At 44.5% G+C, this 19,576-nt stretch overlaps 1 protein-coding gene across 1 annotated transcript; it reads right to left on the bottom strand.

Moving 5' to 3' along the window:
- Positions 1 to 4,614: 4,614 nt before the first annotated feature.
- SMIM22 (small integral membrane protein 22) lies at positions 4,615 to 14,507 on the bottom strand. The gene is made up of 4 exons (XM_075566180.1): positions 14,350 to 14,507; positions 11,529 to 11,693; positions 6,781 to 6,863; positions 4,615 to 6,306 (listed from the first exon to the last, which is right to left on the bottom strand). Exons 2-4 carry the CDS (start codon positions 11,656 to 11,658, stop codon positions 6,256 to 6,258), a joined length of 264 nt encoding a protein of 87 aa, XP_075422295.1. The 5' UTR covers positions 11,659 to 11,693; positions 14,350 to 14,507; the 3' UTR covers positions 4,615 to 6,255.
- Between the last annotated feature and the right edge of the window lie 5,069 nt (positions 14,508 to 19,576).

Below are 19,576 nucleotides of genomic sequence, written 5' to 3' on the forward strand. Positions count from 1 at the left end.
TCTCTCTATACATCCAAATGTCTGAGTCTAGACCATATCATTTTTAAATAAACATTTAATATTAGGTAGCAGCATTCTGTGTATTTATTATGCATTTGAAATGTCACTAATTTCTTTTGTCTCTTTATTTTTAGAGTTTTCTGCTTGCCGCAATATGTTATTAAAGTTAATTGTTATTGTGTAATGTTAAGTGTTAAAAATTAACCCCTCATATCTCCATGCGAGAGACTGCTTGTTCTGATTTTGACCCTCTATGGGATGAGCTTTTGTCTCTCCAGGTGGGGGGAGTTGAGTTCATTTAGTGTGGCCAATCGCATGAGAGCTGAGTATATGAACCGCCCTGGAACTTCCTCCATTATTCCTTGAAGAAGTATTTTGATACGAAACGCGTAGGAGAGGGCGCGTTCCTTTATTTTCTTATTCACTTCCCATTGTGGCTTTAATTTATTGCACCAGCTTTGTTCGGGACTTGTTCGGGACTTTTTGCTCACTCGACATACTACCCAGTGTGGTGAGACGCGGTGAGACGCGACCGGCAGAGGGACGCCACTTGATGACGTCACACGCACACGCGGACTAACCCGGAACTGATCAGGAGGTCATCCCTTCTGAACTGACGGCTGCAGTATCTTCAGTGCACAGGAAGGCTTCTCAAGCAGAGTTGTACTTACCGATCCTGGATACCAGCGACCAGAGGAAGGACGTTCCAGTTACATCTGCCCGTGTCCTGCTGTTCCCGCCGAGTGGTAACATGTCCCTAACATGTTATGCTGTGTAATTTTTATTTTGATGTACGTGCAAGACTCACCTTTTACCCTATAAATTGATTTTTAATATACTACACTATGGTTTTTTTGCGCTGTTTTTTTCTTCTGTTTCTGTATTAGCCTGGTGTGCTGAGCCATCCTATAAGAACAGCGGCATAAAACCTTCTTCCAATCAGGTTATGTTTTTTTAATCTAGGTCACAATATCACCTATCACCCACTTATCACTTTTGAGCGCAATATATTTTTGTATCACGTGGTCTTACTAATGCTTTATAAAGGGGCATACAGTAATTATGTTTACTTCCCTTCCATCCTTTGCCCGTTTTAATGCAAGATAAGATCTTGTCTGCCTTTGCAGCTACTGCATGACTTTGGGCACGATTGATAAGCTTACTGTCTACCAGCACTCCTAAATCCTTCTCCATCAAGGATTCTCCTAATTTATCCCCATTTAATGTATGTTGTCTGTTTATTCATGTTTCCCAAATGTATAACCTTACATTTATCTGTAATGAACCTCATCTGCCCTGGTTTCCAGTCTATCCAAGTCCTTCTGGAGAGAAATTACATCATGTTCTTACACAACCTTACACAAGATGGAGACATCTCTTTATGCCAACCTCAAGGTCATTAATAAACAAGTTAAAAAGCATGGGTCGCAATCGCCAGCCTTGAGGTACTCCACTTAACATGAGTTAACATTTCCCAGTGACTGAAAAAAAGTGGCATTATTTTGCCTGCCTCTGCAGACCCCCCAATAACTTCAGAGAAAGACCCACATGGAAACTGCAGTGTATTCAAGACCTAAATCTGTTTGAAGATCCTCATTGTGATGTGGAGAACCCTCCCCTCCTACCCTCTTCTCCTGTTTCCATTTCATGGTTACTGCAATCTAAATTCATTGTAATTCCAAGCTCTAGAAGCCGTTCTCGTTCTAGAGAAGTATACATTCATTGTAGGTTGTTGTAACCTTTTTAATGGACCAACATAGAGTTCTTAATATATTAAATGATAGTATACAGAGCTTTCCAAACCTCATAGGTTTCTTCAACTGATGCTGTGACGTTTTGGATATCTCTGCATATGATGGGGGAAATGATCATGAACTCTATGTGGGTCCAATAAACAAAATCACAACCTATAATGAATTTACACTTCTTAAATACTAATCCAGGGACTAGAAATTGGAGTTATAGCAACAGCAACAACATACAGAGAAATCAGGAGAGTCAGAAAGGGAGTGAGATGGATCACCTTTATACTGTGAGTGTTCCCACTCTTTCTGCTCCTTTTGCTTCTGCTCCTCCTGGTTATCCTCGTTTACTTCATTCCGCTTATCTTCCTCCTCGTCATCCTTCTGCTATCCCACCTTCACCTTCTGCTTAATCTCCTCCTGATGATTTGCCTTCTCCCACTTCTCTTCTTCCTCCTGCTCCTTCAGGTTCTCCTGCTCTGCTTCTCCTCCTGCTGCTGATTCCCAAACTTTTCCTCTTCTACCTCTTCCTCCATAAATAGCACTCCTAATTATGTGCTATCAGTACAGGCTGTGGCTCTGTTGCTCTACTAACACTAACTTAATTTGTATGAGAGGGATGAACGTCTTGCTGTCTCTCTGCCTCTCTCTTTCCTTGGCTGAACAGGACAACCACAGAACCAAAGCTCTCGATTTGCCAGCCAGCTTGTGTGATGATGTGACACTGTGTGTGACATCACAGACACATTGTGACAGCATCACACAGGCTGACTGGCTTGCAAGAGACAGAAAGGCAGAGATGCAGGTTGAGACACACTGACAAATACAAAAGCACAGGTACAGACGGCATGGGGCTTCTGCACCATAAAATGACATTTGAATAAAAACAAATGGTATTTTAAATAAGGGTCTATTGAATTATTTGCAGGTCTAAGTGTTAAGACAATATTGGCAAGAAACCGAGGCATTTTTAATCATCATGCATCTATATATCACAGTAGATTACTCCAAGTTTGCCCGTCTGCCCTAACTTGCAACTTCAGGAGGGTCAGTAGAAGGGTTTGGGGGCAGTTACATCGTGCACATATTATTATAATGAGATGTATTATTGTATATTCTGCAGCTCTATTCAACATTTATTTGTCCCCCAAAATCCACCATATGTAAAGGGGCGCAAGTCTCAAATTTGCCATGGTAGTGGGAGGGGGGGGGGAGGTGTATGTTCACCGCGGACGTGCGGTCTCTACATTCCTCAAGCCAGCGGGACAAGGAGGGCAACCAGGATTCAAACTGGGAGGTAAGGGGGCTTTTCCTTACCTCCACTATCCTGTACTTAGTCCCCTGAAGCTATCCCAGTCTGTCTGACATCTGTGAGAGCTACTTTGATGTCAATAGGAGTCCAGTTGCTATACCACTGACCTCCAAGACCCGCTACTGCTCCCTTACAACAACAAAAAAATCACAACCCCCCACCCCCCCATCAGGCATATTGATTTTTCACTTGATTTGGACGCACTCCGGAGCATACAACAGTGACTTTCTATCAAATTTGCCATGAACTGTAAAAAAATACATTCTTGCATATAACACAACTGTGCTCCTAAAAACCGAGCAGTGCGTCAAAACACACTTTTCCCTATGTTTAGAACCCCTATGTAGTTTTGGGGTTACATGTCTTTCTCCTCCTGTGCAATAATCCCTGTTAAGGGCAGGTTTGCCAGGAGTAATCATGGGGTTTGCCCTCACCTCCTGTGATGTATATTGTTCAGTGAAGGAAGTGACATCGGACTCTGTGTCCACTAACAGTGACACAGGGGTGGTGCCTACTGAAGCTATATAATATGCAACACTTCCTCTATTTAGTGTGTGTGCCTCACCACCTGAGTGAGGTGAGTCTGTCCAGCAACCTGTCAGGGCTCTGGCAGTGTTTGTGGCCCTCCCTTCAGGGAGTGGTGTGGAAGACTATACCTCTTACTTCATTAGGGAGTAGGGGAAGAGTTAGACCTGCTTTCGGGCCCTTGCCTAGGAGTGTACGGTCAGGGACTTCCTTTGGGTTGGCAACCTGAGATGAGTGGCTAGAAGACCCGCCGCTATGATGGGCGGCTGCCCATGTATGATGACAATAAAGGATGCCAAAGAAAGATATCGCTTGTGTCCTGTGTGTGGAGTCACTTGGGAAGAAGGTGCACATAGAGATTCTCTTTCAGAGACTCCTCCCTGCTACGCTGGGGATCTGGAAGAGATGGAGGCGCTGTACTATGAGTGAGTATAACTCAGCATTACCTCATAAGCCAGTCCTGATGCCATTCCCCATAATACCATCAAGCGGGAGACTCAGGAGTCCTGTAAGCCAGCAGGTGCACCACACTAGTATGCCTTGTAACATAGGTCTGTGTCCACATAGGGGGGGCAATCTGAGATTGGCCCGGGCAAACACCGTTACATTTTTAAGATATCTCACCCCCCATATCTTCTCCCACCAATACCTTTTTCTTATCCCCCCCATCCAGGACCATACCTGCGATCTCCCCCCGTGTCTCCCCAGTGTGCCGGAGGGTTAAGGGGCGGGGGCCCTCGTTCTTTCATGTGTCCTTGATCTCATGATTTCTGTTGGCAGCGTTAGTCTGACGTTACGTTATATATATACTAAGACCGTTGACTTCAATTATAAGCGTATATATGTAGTTCCAATTTCTTTTTAAATAAGAGGAGTTACTTTAAAGAGCAAATCTCCCCTTTCTATTGTTACAACATAAGTAGGCTTAAACTTTTCTGCAATCTTTGACAAGCTTTAATTTGGGCACAGTACAACTACTTTTTAATTCACACATTAGTTCACTTTGGCAATAATCGGGAATAAATAACACAAAGGTTGAACTTTCATAATAAGGATTTAATCGATTTTTATTTACAACATGCATGGCTGTAATTGGCATATTTCGGTCATATGATTCTTGGCTACAATAAATATCTGATAGCTAGTCCACACAATATACAGATCCCAGAAAAAGAACATAAATCTCTTGTCACGGGTATTAAAATAATATTTATTCTTACCCAATCTTAAAAATTAAGGCCCAACCCAATTAAAGATTAAGATGAGCTAAAGGTACTGATATATTTAACCTTATTAATGTCATAGGGGCGAGGAAATCATGTTTTTTAATTAGTTACATCTAATTAGTACTATTTTTTAACGTGTCTTTAATTGTTTTTTTTAGCGTTTTCTTGAACGCTTTTTTTCAAAATCTTAATTTTTTTTGGTCTGAGTTTTCACCTGTTGATTATATCACTAACATCAGCTGCTATCATGATAACCTCTGCTGCTTTCATGAGGGTGAACGGCAGCACCCATTTTATCCTTCAATGAGGCACATTTTCAGCAACTGATATCACCAGAATTGTGGTACAGAATGTTTAAAGGGCGGGATTACGAAAAACTGCAACAAAGGACTTTGTAATAATAATAAAAAAAAGTTTTAATTATCTTACAGTGTGTGGAGTGGATCATTTCTGCTTTAAACATATTTGGTCCATTGTAGGTTTATCTGATATCCACAGTAATCTAACCCTTTAGACGCCTCAGGACATAGCTACTATGTTATGGCGCCTGGCACCCTGGGTGCTCCATGATGTACTAGCTACATTACAGAAAACCCTGTTCGTTTCGCTAGAGTAGATCGTGTTGGCCGTGATCTGAAATGATGGCGGACGGAAGGGAGATGACCCCCCCCCCCCCCCTTTCATTCTGTTTACAGTGACGGAAGCGATCACGTGACCGATATGCAAAGCGGTCATGTGATCGGAGTGCCGGAGGGGCGTGGATAAAGTTGCAATTTCTAGGAGCAGTTAGGGGAGGAGTTCTAGGGAGTGCAGTTTAGGGGAGGAGTTCTAGGGAGTGCAGTTTAGGGGAGGAGTTCTAGGGAGTGTAGTTAGGGGAGGAGTTCTAGGGAGTGTTCATAGTAGGAGGTATAGGACTCATAGCAGCAGTTAGGGGGAGAAGTTATAGTGAATGGTTACAGGAGCAATTAGTGGAGGAATTATAGGGAGTGGCTATAGGAGCAGCTAAATAAGGCGTTATTGGGAGTGGCTATAGAAGGTGTTAGAGGAAGTGGGTATTGGAGGAGTTACAGGGAGTGATTGTAAGCGCAGTAAAATAAGTAGTAATAGGGAGCTGTTATGGGAGGAGTTTTAGGTGCAGTTATGGGAGAAGTTATAGGAAGCGTCATGGGAGGAGTTATATGAAGAGGTTATAGGAGCAGATGTGGGAGGAGGTATATGGAGAGGTTATAGGAGCCGTAATGAGGGGAGTTATATGGAGAGGTTATGGGAGGAGTTATAGGGAGTCTTTATAGGAGCCTCTTATACAGTAGCTGCCTACACCTCAGTTTGGCAATCATGCCATTAAAACTAATTGCCCTACAATGCATGTATTCGGTCTCAATTCAGCAAACCAGAGACATAGAACGTCCGTGTTTCATTGGCTCTGCTTGCCACAGGTGGAAAGGCAGGATTAAGGCTCCATCCCTAGGTTGTCAACGCCAACTTTCTGCTTGTAGTGCTTCTGTGGAGAATCACAAGTTAATGTTATTTCTCTAAAATATCAGTCACCTATACACTAAAACATTTCCATAGCCTCACATTTGACCTTGCCCTATAAAATTTGCACGCACACCCAATTTTGATCTGAAAAATCCATAATCATAATGCTCAAAACATATAAGGCTACATAAAACTAATGGGATTTGGTATGTCATTTATTCATTTTATATAAAAACGTAGGAGATCATTCTATTGCAGCCGATCGGGGTGGTTTCATCCAAAAACGCCCATTAACTTCATAAGAAGCCTCTTAAATTCTAGTTATTGTATCAAAAATAAAAATATGATACTGAATTTACTAAATAGAATTGTACAAGTATACAAGTATGTGATAAGTACAGTTCCATCAATGATCTGCCTGGATAAGGTGCAGGGGGAGGGATAGTTGGACTCCAGGTAGCTGGAGAGAAAATTGGCAGGTCTAGGTTTGTATTACCTTTTTCACAGGGGAATCACAGTCACAACAGCAGCAGCAGAAACATCTGATGAGGACCAAGAGAATCAGAAGCAGTATCAGCCCTGGCAGAGAAGTGTAAGGGATGAGCTGAGGTATATACAGAGTTACAAGGATGCAGTGACTGTCCCACAACTTACTCTACAGACAGTGTGCCTGCATATAATGCAGTGTCACAGACAGTGCTACACAAGTGTATCACAATACAAAATGTCACACAATGTAATGCAGAGTGACAGACCGTGCCATAAACGTTTATTACAATACAAAGTGTCACACAATGTAATGCAGAGTCATAGAAATAAGTGACACACTAGTGATGTATCAAAATAGGGTGGAATCATTTTGTCCTCGATCAATTTGTTTCAAAATCAAATGGTGGAAACTTCTTATTAGTTTCTACAATATAAATCTGATCTATTGGGCACAGAGGTTAATGCCACCTCAAGTTGATGGATTTTACAGACACAAACGCTGATTACATCTCATTACAATAATGCACTAAGCAACTTCTCCCGTAATTGTTCCTATATCCTCACCCTATAACTCATCCACTAACTGTGTTGATAATCACTCACTATAACACCTCTCCTAACTGATCCTATAACTCCCCCCTAAAATTGATCTACCTGCACCTATAACCACTCCCTATAACTCCTCCAGGATGGGCTGCAGGTGAGCCAGGATGGCCTTAGACCCAGGGGTTGGTGGCTGTGAGTTGGAGATGGAAGTAGGAGAGGCCGCAGGCTGCAGCAGTGGTGTAGGCCTTGGTGAGGCTGAATGCAAGGTACAGGAGAGTTTGGAGAGAAAGGAAAAAGCAGAACAGGGTCTGCTTAAGAAAGAAAAGAACCAAGCTTTATTGCAGAGGTATAACAGTAAGAAGGCTGAGTTAGAGGAAGAAAACATTGAGTTAAGGAAATGTCATGGTTCTGAGAGAGATGTGCACAAGAAGAAAATACATCGTCTGCATGTTGAAGTAACCCAACTGGAGGGTGAGATTGCTAAAATTGCAAGGGTTTCAGTCAAACAGAAACGTTCCCTTTCAAAAATAATTGAAATGCTATCCCACAGTGCTGAGCAGGGCACAGAGCTTTCTACAGGTGAAGGTAACAGCCCTGAAATAGGGTCCAGAGACTTCAGAGAAGGGGACTCACCTCAGGGTGTATCAGACTGTGAGCAAGGGTCTGTTCTAGAGCTTCCAGCATCCCAGGGGTTAATGGCAGAAGCAACTGAAGATGTGGTAAAAAGCCCATTACATGGAAACAAAGCAGCAGACACCAGTGAGGTTAGGTTACCTCAGACTCCCACCCTGGGAGAAGTTGCAGAGATTACAGGGAATGGAGACCAGCAAAGTAAATACCTAGAATGGCTGGGTGGTGATCAGGAGCAGCTGGAAATTGAGTTTGCTGCTGCTGAGAGCAGTGAGCCAGAGAACCCATGCTCACCTGGACTTACAGAACCACCCCCCTGCTTATTAGCAGGTCCTGTGACTCAGAACTCTGGGTAAGGGCAGTTGGAAATTAAATATCTCTTCTTTTGAACATAGTGAGACACAAGACCTATTTAGAATATTTTATGAGGACCAGAGGTCATTACAAGGACTTTATGAAGATTTGGCAGATTGGTGGGAGGGAACAAAACGGAATATAGTCTCGTTTGTAAGGAAACTAGCAAACAGGAAAAGTCAAAATAATTATAAAAAATATCAACTCTTAAGAGTTAAATTATGCCTGCTTTATTCACAGTTGAATGAGGGTAAAATAATAGATCAGAGAGACATAAAGGTTGTTAAGGATAAAATTAAACAACTTCAATATGATAGATATGTATCACTAATAAAGGAGCGAGATTTTGGCTCACAGAAATCTTATATTTCACCAGATCCCTTTCTTAGCTGTAAAGGAGCGGTGGGAAAGAAGCTAATCTATGGGCTTTATGACTCTGGTGGCAATTATAGAACCAAGAGTAAAGACATTTTGGATATAGTTAGTAATTTCTATGCAGATTTATTTAAGGACAGCTATAGGGAGAAAAAGGAAATTGATAGTTATATTTATACATTGGTAATTCCTAAAATAACAAAGGTAGAAGAAACAAACCTGACAATGGAAGTACTAGATAGTGATGTCAGGGATGTAATAAATGGGTTAAAGAAGAATAAAACCCCTGGGACAGACGGTTTAACAGCAGATTTTTTTAAATTGTTTAGTGATTTGTTAGTTCCTGATTTGACTAAAGTCTTTAACATAATGTTACAGGAAGGTAAGATATTCGGGTCCATGTGCAAGTCTCTTCTGATTCTGTTACATAAAAAGAATGATCCAGCAGATATAAAGAACTGGAGACCAATTTCTTTATTGAACACAGATAGGAAAATCTTAGCCAGAATTTTGTTTAACAGATTAAGAGAGGTATCTCGGAAACTAATCTGTAAGGCTCAGTATTGTGGCATTAAAGGACGTAATATCACAAACGCAGTCATACACGTAAGAGAGATTTTTGAGGTTTGTAAAGCTCATAAATTAGAGAAATATGTTTTGTGCTTAGATCAAACTAAGGCATTTGACAGAGTAAACCACGTGTATTTCTGGGAAGTCTTATCTGCGTATGGTATTCCCAATTCCTTCATAGGATGGATATCCTTGTTATATAAAGATGCAGTGGGATGTCCACAAATAAATGGCTGGATAGGGAAAGAATTTAGCATTAAGTCAGGGGTACGTCAAGGATGTCCTTTGAGTCCTCTTCTGTACGTTTATGCAGTAGATCCATTTTTAAGGAAATTGGAATCAAATAATCTTATTGATGGGGTTGAAATAGCAAAAAATCAGACCCTGAAATGTATTGCGTATGCATTCTCGTGTCGGGAAAAGAAGCTGCGGAAGAGATTTTTTTAAATATTAGAGATTTTTCAAGTGCTTCCAATTCTAAAGTTAACGTAGAAAAGAATAGCGCGATTTGACTAAGTCAGGAAACACCAGGTTTTACACTTCCAGGAACGATTCCAATAAGTGACGGTCCAATAAAAATTCTGGGCGTAAAGTTAGGGAAGGAACAGTCAAATGCTAAATTGGAAAGAGAAGATAGAAATAGGTGAGGAGAAAATTAAGAAATGGAAGAATTGGAAGCTGTCTTTGGGGGAAAGACTGGCAATAATTAAAACTTTCTTAGTACCAATTTTTGTTTATATCAGTTATATTTTTCCAATACCAGAAAATTTGAATACTAGAATTTTTAGTCTGTTTTTCCAGATGTTATGGGGAAATCAACTAAATTTGATCAAAAGGAACACAACATACTTAGATCAGAAGAAGGGAGGTTTAAAAATGTTAAACCCTGTGGTGTTTTTTAATGTTATTTTTCTGAAATATAATTTTGCCCATATTATGCAGAAAAATGACTTGTTCTGGCCAATGTGCTTTTGGAAATGGGTTAGTCCTTATGTATTGGCGTGGGAGTGTGGGGGAGAAGTCAAAACTATGAGAGTGAAATCTGGCTATACCCCGGAGTATGTGGCCCAAAGTGTCAGACTTTTAAGAAGGTGGAAAATAAGCAGTAGGGAGATAGAAATGTGTTCTAGGAAACACATTTATGAGAACATTATTGAGAAATGCTTTTCTTCCCCATTAAACCTGAGAGATTGTGCGGGGGAAGATTTGAGTAAAGCATTAAAAAATTTGAATAGCATGAGAATTCCACCAAAATATAAGGATATTACCTGGTTGGCCTTTCATGGCAAATTATATGTACGAAGTAATATTAAACATAGGAATGTATCAGACAGAATGTGTCCTAGAAATTCATGCAATAATGAGGTAGAATCAATGGATCATTTTGTGTTACAGTGTCCCTTTAGCAAAGCGATTTGGGAAAGAATGGCTTGTTTTTTTAAGATACCAATTTTGGGGAAACTTACATATTCAGACTGTATCTATGGCATTTTTAAGAATAAACATAAGTATAATGAAGGTACAATAGCAATTGTTAAGTATAATTTGTGGATGGCTAGGTGCCAGGTTTCAATCAAAAATGTGTATATTTCTGAGGATAAAGTTTTTGAGGACATTATAAAAGCCGTAAGAAGAGTTTAAGGAAAATGAGAATTTTTTTTTTAGAAAAGAAAGTTTGGAACAAATGCTGGGTTAATATTTGTATAATGTAAGTCCGTCCATATTGTGCAGTTTTTGGTTTGTAAAGTGATTTTGTGAAATGTAATGTTGGAATTTTTTTTCAATAAAAACAGTTCCTCCACTAACTGTGTTGATAATCACTCACTATAACACCTCTCCTAACTGATCCTATAACTGCCCCCTAAAATTGATCTACCTGCACCTATAACCACTCCCTATAACTGTTGCAGTAACTGCTCCTACAGGTCTAACCGCTGTTAGGAAAGAGGAAGACGCATTTGTTTACCTACCCACAAGAACATCAAAGAATATTCCATGTGGTGAGATAACTGATACCTGAAAAATATGCAAATGTGTACAAATGAGTCCAATTTCTTTTGCATATGTTCCAGGTACCACTCGTTTCCCCACAGGGAGTATAGGTTATAGGAAATCGAGCAAAAAGTGAATGCAAATGAAATGTCATACAATGCAATCTTTCTGCATAGATAATTCATAATAAAGATACCAGATTTTTAATGCATTAAAATGCATTATATTTTTGGATGGCATAGCATTGGCAATGTCATAGTTTAACAAATAGCTCCTTTGGTATCTCACCTATAAACGTGAAGAACACCACAAAGGCTGCAATATCCCAGTTGGACTGGAACATTTGTTTGGTGGCGAGACGCCCCAGTACATCATTCCACTGGTCTTTCAGCTGCGTCCCTAAATCGCTGGATGACATCTTGAGGGGGTCAGCTCGTCCCTTCAATCCTTTTCCTACAGCCCAGAAAAATATGCAGTAACACATACTGTTGCAATATACACAAGGCTTTACATTGATAAGCCAGCAGAGAAATGTGGTGTATATTCAGGTAGTAGGACCTAACCCCTTCAGCACCAGACAGGCGGGCAGCGTATTGTGCTACAAAGAAAGCACACACAATTAGGATGTGGGCCCACTGCCTGAGCTGCACACTCGTCTGCGAGGCAGGCGGCGCGTGCATCTGAGTCCCCCGGTCTGCAGAGAGCTGCAGGGGGAACGACGGGTGTGGGGGGGGGGCGTGATTGATGTCACCCGGCAGGTTCGCCCTCATTGGCTGAACCGCCGGGGGGGGCGTGGCCTAGTGCTCCATCGCAACTCCTGCTCTCAATTTTCTTGAGAGGAGTTTCTCTCGGCGCAGCGCAGCTCACTCCCCCCCCTCGCAGCGGGCCCAACCCCATTGTGGGGCAGCTCTTGTCCCTGCAGCATCTGCCACAGCGGGCGCTGCAGTAACCAGCGGGGACCTGGCCTTAGGGGTCTACTCAAGAAGCTGCGATTGCGCCAGATTGGGTTTAAATGGGTCTTTCATTGTGAGATCGCCAATCCAGCGCTTTCACAGCTTCTTGAATAGACCCCTAAGGCCTCCTCCACCAGTACACAATGAAGGCTAAGGGTTCTAATGAGAAGTCTCCTCAGGAAAAACCTTATAATGGGCTCCTCACATGGGTAAAGCCTCTTGTTGGTTTGCCACGCTGGGGCCCAATAAGTTGGTGACAAATTATAACGGTTGGTATACCATGGGTCACGTGGCTCTTTGGTTTTGGGCATGTTCCCTGTTCTAAATAATACATCTGCCATCATATTGCTGGTGGCTTGGTCTGAATGGCAGCTTACGCAGGGGAGGGAAGATCAGGTGGGTTCAAAGGAGGCCAAGCTACCCGCTCAAGTGGCTGAGGTTGGAATTGAACACACAGGTTCAAGCCAACACCTTAACCATTCCATCACACATCTTGCTGCGCAGTATACACACATGAAATGGCCTTTTTATTTGCACTCTGCTTTCCAAGCCATAAATCTACCTATTGTTCCACTACGCAATGAGCTTAACCCTCAGGAAAACTCCGTCAGCGCCAAAGCACAGTTCTAAATAAAAAGTATTTGTGCTCCTGTTCTGCAAATAACAAGTAGTGGTACTCTGGGTATGTCAATAAAGAGCAGTGATATTCTGGGTGTGAAAATAACAAGTAGTGGTACTTCTGTTGTGTATATAAAATGTAGTTGTAATTCAGTGATGTGTATATAAAAAATAGTGATACTCCAGAATGTAAATAAAATGCAGTGGGTCTGTGTATACTTAATTCATTGGCTGTGCAGAAGTTTGGTTATCATAAGATATTGTTTCATATGTGGTTGGCACACAAGGGCACAGTGAGGCTTTAAAAGTTAATCAGAAATGCTTTTTATGTCACTTCCTGATTTAATGTTTAATGTGTCTGTTTCTTATTGTTTTTCTGGGTCAATCATTAGCTCTCAGCCCCTCTGCAGCAATATTGCCCTGCCTCCCACACATCTTATCCCACATTACACTACTCCCCCTATCACTAACCCCTACCTGTTACACCTCTCCCCCTACCACGGAAACTGACTCCTCTGTACCTGAACCTCCTCACACTTCTCTATCATTGACCCCTAGCTATACCTGAACCTTCTACCACCACTCCCCTTCCACTGACCCCTTTCTTTACCTGAACCTCCTCCCAATTCTATCCCTATCACGGATCCTTCTCTGAACCCGCCCCTTCATTCTTACCCTGATCACTTACTACTCCTTGCCACACCTCTCCCCTTATCACTGACGTCTTTCTAAAGGCCGGGGCCATGTTGCCTTCGCCCCCGCGCGGAGGCTGTGAAGTGACCCGTGTGAAGCGGGTGCTTTACCTGGCCATGGTGGACGGGGCGTTCTTTGGGGCGTGCCTAGGGGCGTCGCAGAGCTGGTTCGCCCTCATTGGGCGAACCGCTCACATGACCGGCCTGTCGCGCCAAGAAATCAGTTTCAACTGATTTCTTGTGTAAAGCGCGGCCCCTACAGCTTCCGCACGCATGTGCCCTCAGACCGCATGGACGCGATCACTACCTTAAGGCAATCTGATCACCCAGTGTGCGGACGCCTCTGCACGGTCTGTGGCACCATGGCCCCAGCCTTAAACCTGACCACTCTACACCTGCCCCCTCTCTTGATCTGCACCTTTACCCGATCACTGACTCCTCTATATATCTGCCCTGTTTCCATATCACTGATCCCCCTATACACCTGCCCCTTCCCTATCAGTAATCGCTCTCTACACCAGCCCCCCATATCTACACCTGCCCCTTCCCTATCAGTAATCGCTCTCTACACCAGCCCCCCATAACTACACCAGCCGCCTCTTTACTTAGGTAACCCCTTCTCTATGCCTGCCCCCCTTCTACCCTACTCCCCTATCATTGACACCTCTCCCAGCCCCCTTTTCCCTCCTCTTCCCTGTATCTCAGACCCTCTCTCTTCATGAACCCCCTTCCTTCCTAACCCTAACCCCACTCCCTTACCTTTGTCTCACCCCTTTCATTTTCCACTACCCCCCTTGCCCTGTGCTTGTGTATACCCAGGATATATTATCGCCCTGTGTGCATTACCAGGCTGCACAGCTGTGTCACTCCTTTTGTTGCTGTCCCTTCTCTCTGCAGCTCCTTGCTCTGCGTTTCCGTAAAGCTTGTGTCTCTGTGTATTGAACAAATCATGTGTTTCTCTTCCTGCTTCCTGCTACAGTAGGTGTGTACTTGGTATTATGGTTTAGCCAGGTTAGAGGGCTCCCTTGACAACCTGTGAGTCTGTGATAGAGGGAGGGAAAGGGGCGGAGAGGAGGGACAACTACAGGTAACACCAAGGACTGTGTATGTGGCATTCTTTAGCTGTGATTTTCAAGGATCAGACTGAACCATTTACTTAGCACCAGAGCATGGTGGGAGATATAGTTCTGCCGTCCTCTAACCTATGGGGGTAATGGGAGAGGCAGGGCCCCCAATAGAAATCTTGGGGCCTAGGACAAATTAAAGGAGCAGGGCCCCCCTAATTAATCCCCCCATCTCCCCCTGGTAATCCCCACATCAGTTGATTTGGTGATATTGTATTGACGTGTCGCTGATCTCTGTAGTTAATTTCAGATTGTGGTCATTTGAATTCAAAATGTTACTGTTCACCCCTTTGCATCTCCCCATTCTCCACCGCCGTTAAGATCCTCCGCCCGGAGAATCCACCTCCTGTGTTATAGAGGGTTAATATGCTTCATCAGTCAATTCGAGCCACACGGCGGCGTTACTATCTCAGCGGGCAGGTCAGTGTATCGGGGGAATATTCTATCTATGCAACGGCAGCACAGGTGGCTTAAACACATTTCTATCTGCGCCATACCATCTCGCTGCAACACGCGTCGAACAGGCCGTTTAGAGCATTTGCGTTTAGAGAGCATATATCACACTTAGGCCGCGATTATAGTGGCGGGGTGAGCGCGATGGAGCGCGTGACATCACATGCGCCTCTCGCTCGCGCGAAACATGCTCTGAGACTGGAGGCGATGGGGAGCCGTGGCGGACGCATTGACAGACTGTTTCACCCTCATTGGCTTAACCGCTCACATGGCGCGGCTGTTACGCGAAAAAAAAATACATTTGAATTTAAAAAAAAATCGCCCGCACGGTCCCTCTGCAGCGCTCGCGCGCACTATGGGCAACCTCATTAAGGAATACACATTTGTACTCGGGGCGCGTGATGTCGCGTTCACTATAATCGCGGCCTTATCCTTGTCTGCAGCATCTACAACCACTGGACTCTCAGAAGGCAGGTCACTACATATACAGGTGGAAGATACAATATACCCAGTACACCCTACAGCAAACTGATATAGCAGCCCAATTCTTGACTAGCAACAAGGGTGTAGTCTGGAATCAGAATTGATCATTTCTTTCACCTTTTTTGAACAGGGATCTTTCACCTATCCTATTACCGGGGTTGCTTTACCAGCAGACGCATACACTGTTCTATTATTTGATACAATTATATTTGTTTCAACTGAGTCTACATCAACTGAGACTTGTAACCAGACCTACTGTACACTTTGGAGGTTGTGCGAAGGCTGAACATTGGTGCATTAAATCAAGCCTTCCAGACAACCAGTGTACCAGTACTCACTGTTTGTACTTACTGTTATTTACAACAACTGCTCCTAATCTGGTACGCAGTACAGGGAATGAACGCCCTTTTACAATTCCCTGTATTTATCTGTTTGTTACATATCCTTGCTGTAATTATTTTAATTATGCCTAATAAAATTGGAGTTTTATTATCCAGTGATACTTCATCATTACTCCGGTAGTAGTGCACCATTAAGGGATTTCTTTTCTCTTACGTACATACGTGTGCTTTTTCTGTTATTCTCATAACATCCCAGGTAGCACACCCCATTGCGTGCAGCACATTTTGAGTTCGAACGAGGTCCCTCTGCATCTGTAACAAAAAATATCTACTAATGAGCTCCAGGAAACCTTCTTAGCCGTGACTCGGTGAAATGTATAAGTGAGTGAAGCGGAGCATAGTGGAGTTAACAACAGCCTAATATTAGAGGTAAAACAGCGGGGTAGCGGGGGTATGGACACTCTAAAAAGCGACAACTACACCGCCCAGCATATGTCCAGTGTGGAGCACCAAAAGTACTCACGATTAAGCACTGTTCCCCTGTGTCCTCCTGGCTTCAGGTGCACCAGCGTGGTGACACCCTCCCTCCGTGGCGTCTCTCTGATCCGGAAATGATAGCAGCAAGGTAGAGGATCAAAAAAAAGTCTGTGACACGCTTGCGAGCGGCACATTCAAATTTGCTCGCTCGGCAAGCAGCTGAGCTCACGCAGGCCATGTGCATTGTCGCAACGTGTTTAGCGCGAGCGTGCGTGCCCGCTCAGCGCCACCCTGGACGAGCCCTTATTGTCTCTCTGATAAGAACGGGGTGAGATAAGGGTAGAAGAAACCACTTGATTGACAAATATTCCCCTTTTCAGAGGCACCAAAGAAATGCAATTTGTAATGAAATGTCAAAGGAAAAAAAGCATTCTGATCTGTTCAGAGAAATTTAGGATGGTTAGAATTGTTGCCTTAGGCCTGGGACATAGTAGGTTGATCAGCGCTGGGCAGCGCTGACGCTCATTCTCACCTGCTCACGCAGGAGATTTTTCTTGTCCCTGCATGAGCGTCAGCGAGCGCGCTTGTGTGAAGGGCGGGAGGCGGGCATGGAGGCGGGGCTAGGGCGCCACGTCACGGCGCCGATGTCACGGACTGCCATTGGCTTCCGGCAGTCACGTGACCGGCCCTGCGCTTGCATGAGCGGCAAATTTCAAATTTGCCTGTCTCCTGCATTTCCACACGCCTCCGCACGCCTGCGGAAGCGCCGTCTAAAGCCGCGCTGATAGGGATAATGTTTCCCCTCAGCGCGGTTCAGCGCTGCTCACCCTACTATGTCCCAGGCCTTAGAAGGAGATCATTAGACTATTAAATCCTTTACAAGAGAATGGCCAACGATGTGAGGCTGCACGTTATCTATAATCACTTAACTGCAATGAAAGAAGGTAGGGGAGACAGGAGAAAGCGAGAAAATGCATCTAGAAAGAGCTTGTGACAGGTAATGAAAGGGGAACAGTGTACCCAAAGTTGACACAACTAATTAGAAAGGTAATAAGTGATGGAGATAGGGAGAGGGATAGAGGGAGAGAGGGAGAGATCTATAAAAAGTGCCATGGCCTGATGCGTTAGGGACGCGATTCTCGCTCACTTAATTAAGGCCCTGGCACAGTGTTGACATTTTCATGTTCTTTTTATTGCTGTTTATTACACCGCAGCTTATTTCCAGCTTTAATTCAAACAAATTATTGCAGTACTTCTGAGACGTCTCATCGCATCAGCCCCGAGACCATGTAAAGCATCCCGGTAACAGAGTTCTGCTTGTCTTATTATCAGAGAAAAGTACAGGCATACCCCGCATTAACGTACGCAATGGGACCAGGGCATGTATGGAAAGCGAAAATGTACTTAAAGTGAAGCATTGCCTTTATCCCACTTATCGATGCATGTGCTGTGTCACACAGCCCCCTGCAGAGAGAGAGAATCAGGTCAGTGCCACACAGCCCCCTGCAGAGAGAGAGAATCAGGTCAGTGCCACACAGCCCCCTGCAGAGAGAGAGAATCAGGTCAGTGTAACACAGCCCCCTGCAGAGAGAGATAGAATCGGGACAGTGTAACACAGCCCCCTGCAGAGAGAGAGAATCGGGACAGTGTTACACAGCCCCCTGCAGAGAGAGAGAGAATCAGGTCAGTGTAACACAGCCCCCTGCAGAGAGAGAGAGAGAGAATCGGGACAGTGTAACACAGCCCCCTGCAGAGAGAGAGAATCGGGACAGTGTTACACAGCCCCCTGCAGAGAGAGAGAGAATCAGGTCAGTGTAACACAGCCCCCTGCAGAGAGAGAGAGAATCAGGTCAGTGTAACACAGCCCCCTGCAGAGAGAATCGGGACAGTGTAACACAGCCCCCTGCAGAGAGAGAGAGAGAATCGGGACAGTGTAACACAGCCCCCTGCAGAGAGAGAGAGAATCAGGTCAGTGTAACACAGCCCCCTGCAGAGAGAGAGAGAATCGGGACAGTGTCACACAGCCCCCTGCAGAGAGAGAGAGAATCAGGTCAGTGTCACACAGCCCCCTGCAGAGAGAGAGAGAGAGAATCGGGACAGTGTAACACAGCCCCCTGCAGAGAGATAGAATCAGGTCAGTGTAACACAGCCCCCTGCAGAGAGAGAGAGAATCAGGTCAGTGTAACACAGCCCCCTGCAGAGAGAGAGAATCGGGACAGTGTCACACAGCCCCCTGCAGAGAGAGAGAGAATCGGGACAGTGTCACATAGCCCCCTGCAGAGAGAGAGAATCGGGACAGTGTCACACAGCCCCCTGCAGAGAGAGAGAGAGAATCAGGTCAGTGTCACACAGCCCCCTGCAGAGAGAGAGAGAATCGGGACAGTGTCACATAGCCCCCTGCAGAGAGAGAGAATCGGGACAGTGTCACACAGCCCCCTGCAGAGAGAGAGAATCAGGTCAGTGTCACACAGCCCCCTGCAGAGAGAGAGAATCAGTTCAGTGTCACACAGCCCCCTGCAGAGAGAATCGGGACAGTGTAACACAGCCCCCTGCAGAGAGAGAGAGAGAATCGGGACAGTGTTACACAGCCCCCTGCAGAGAGAGAGAGAATCAGGTCAGTGTCACACAGCCCCCTGCAGAGAGAGAGAGAATCGGGACAGTGTCACACAGCCCCCTGCAGAGAGAGAGAGAATCAGGTCAGTGTCACACAGCCCCCTGCAGAGAGAGAGAGAGTCGGGACAGTGTCACACAGCCCTCTGCAGAGAGAGAGAGAATCAGGTCAGTGTCACACAGCCCCCTGCAGAGAGAGAGAGAGTCGGGACAGTGTCACACAGCCCTCTGCAGAGAGAGGGAATCGGGACAGTGTCACACAGCCCCTGCAGAGAGAGAATCCGTTCAATGACACCGCTCCCTGTCCTGAAGAGAGAATCATAATAAAGTTACGGGCCTACACAGAGAGAAAATATTATATAAATGCTCCAGCAGTGAAGTTGTTCTCATTAACAGTTTAATTGAATTTTCAAGAGCTGATCTGGTTCATAAAGATCTTCTGAGAATCCCAAGGGGGGAGAACACACATTCAGATGCTCATATAACCGACCGTCTGTTTCTCTGTGTGCGGGGGACACGTGTGTTTTAGTAACGAACTCAAGCTTCCACACAGTGAGTCACTGCATTCAATACATGGCATAGGCC

This window comes from Ascaphus truei, chromosome 11 (assembly GCF_040206685.1).
Source record: "Ascaphus truei isolate aAscTru1 chromosome 11, aAscTru1.hap1, whole genome shotgun sequence".
In the NCBI taxonomy this organism is placed as follows: Eukaryota; Metazoa; Chordata; class Amphibia; order Anura; family Ascaphidae; genus Ascaphus; species Ascaphus truei.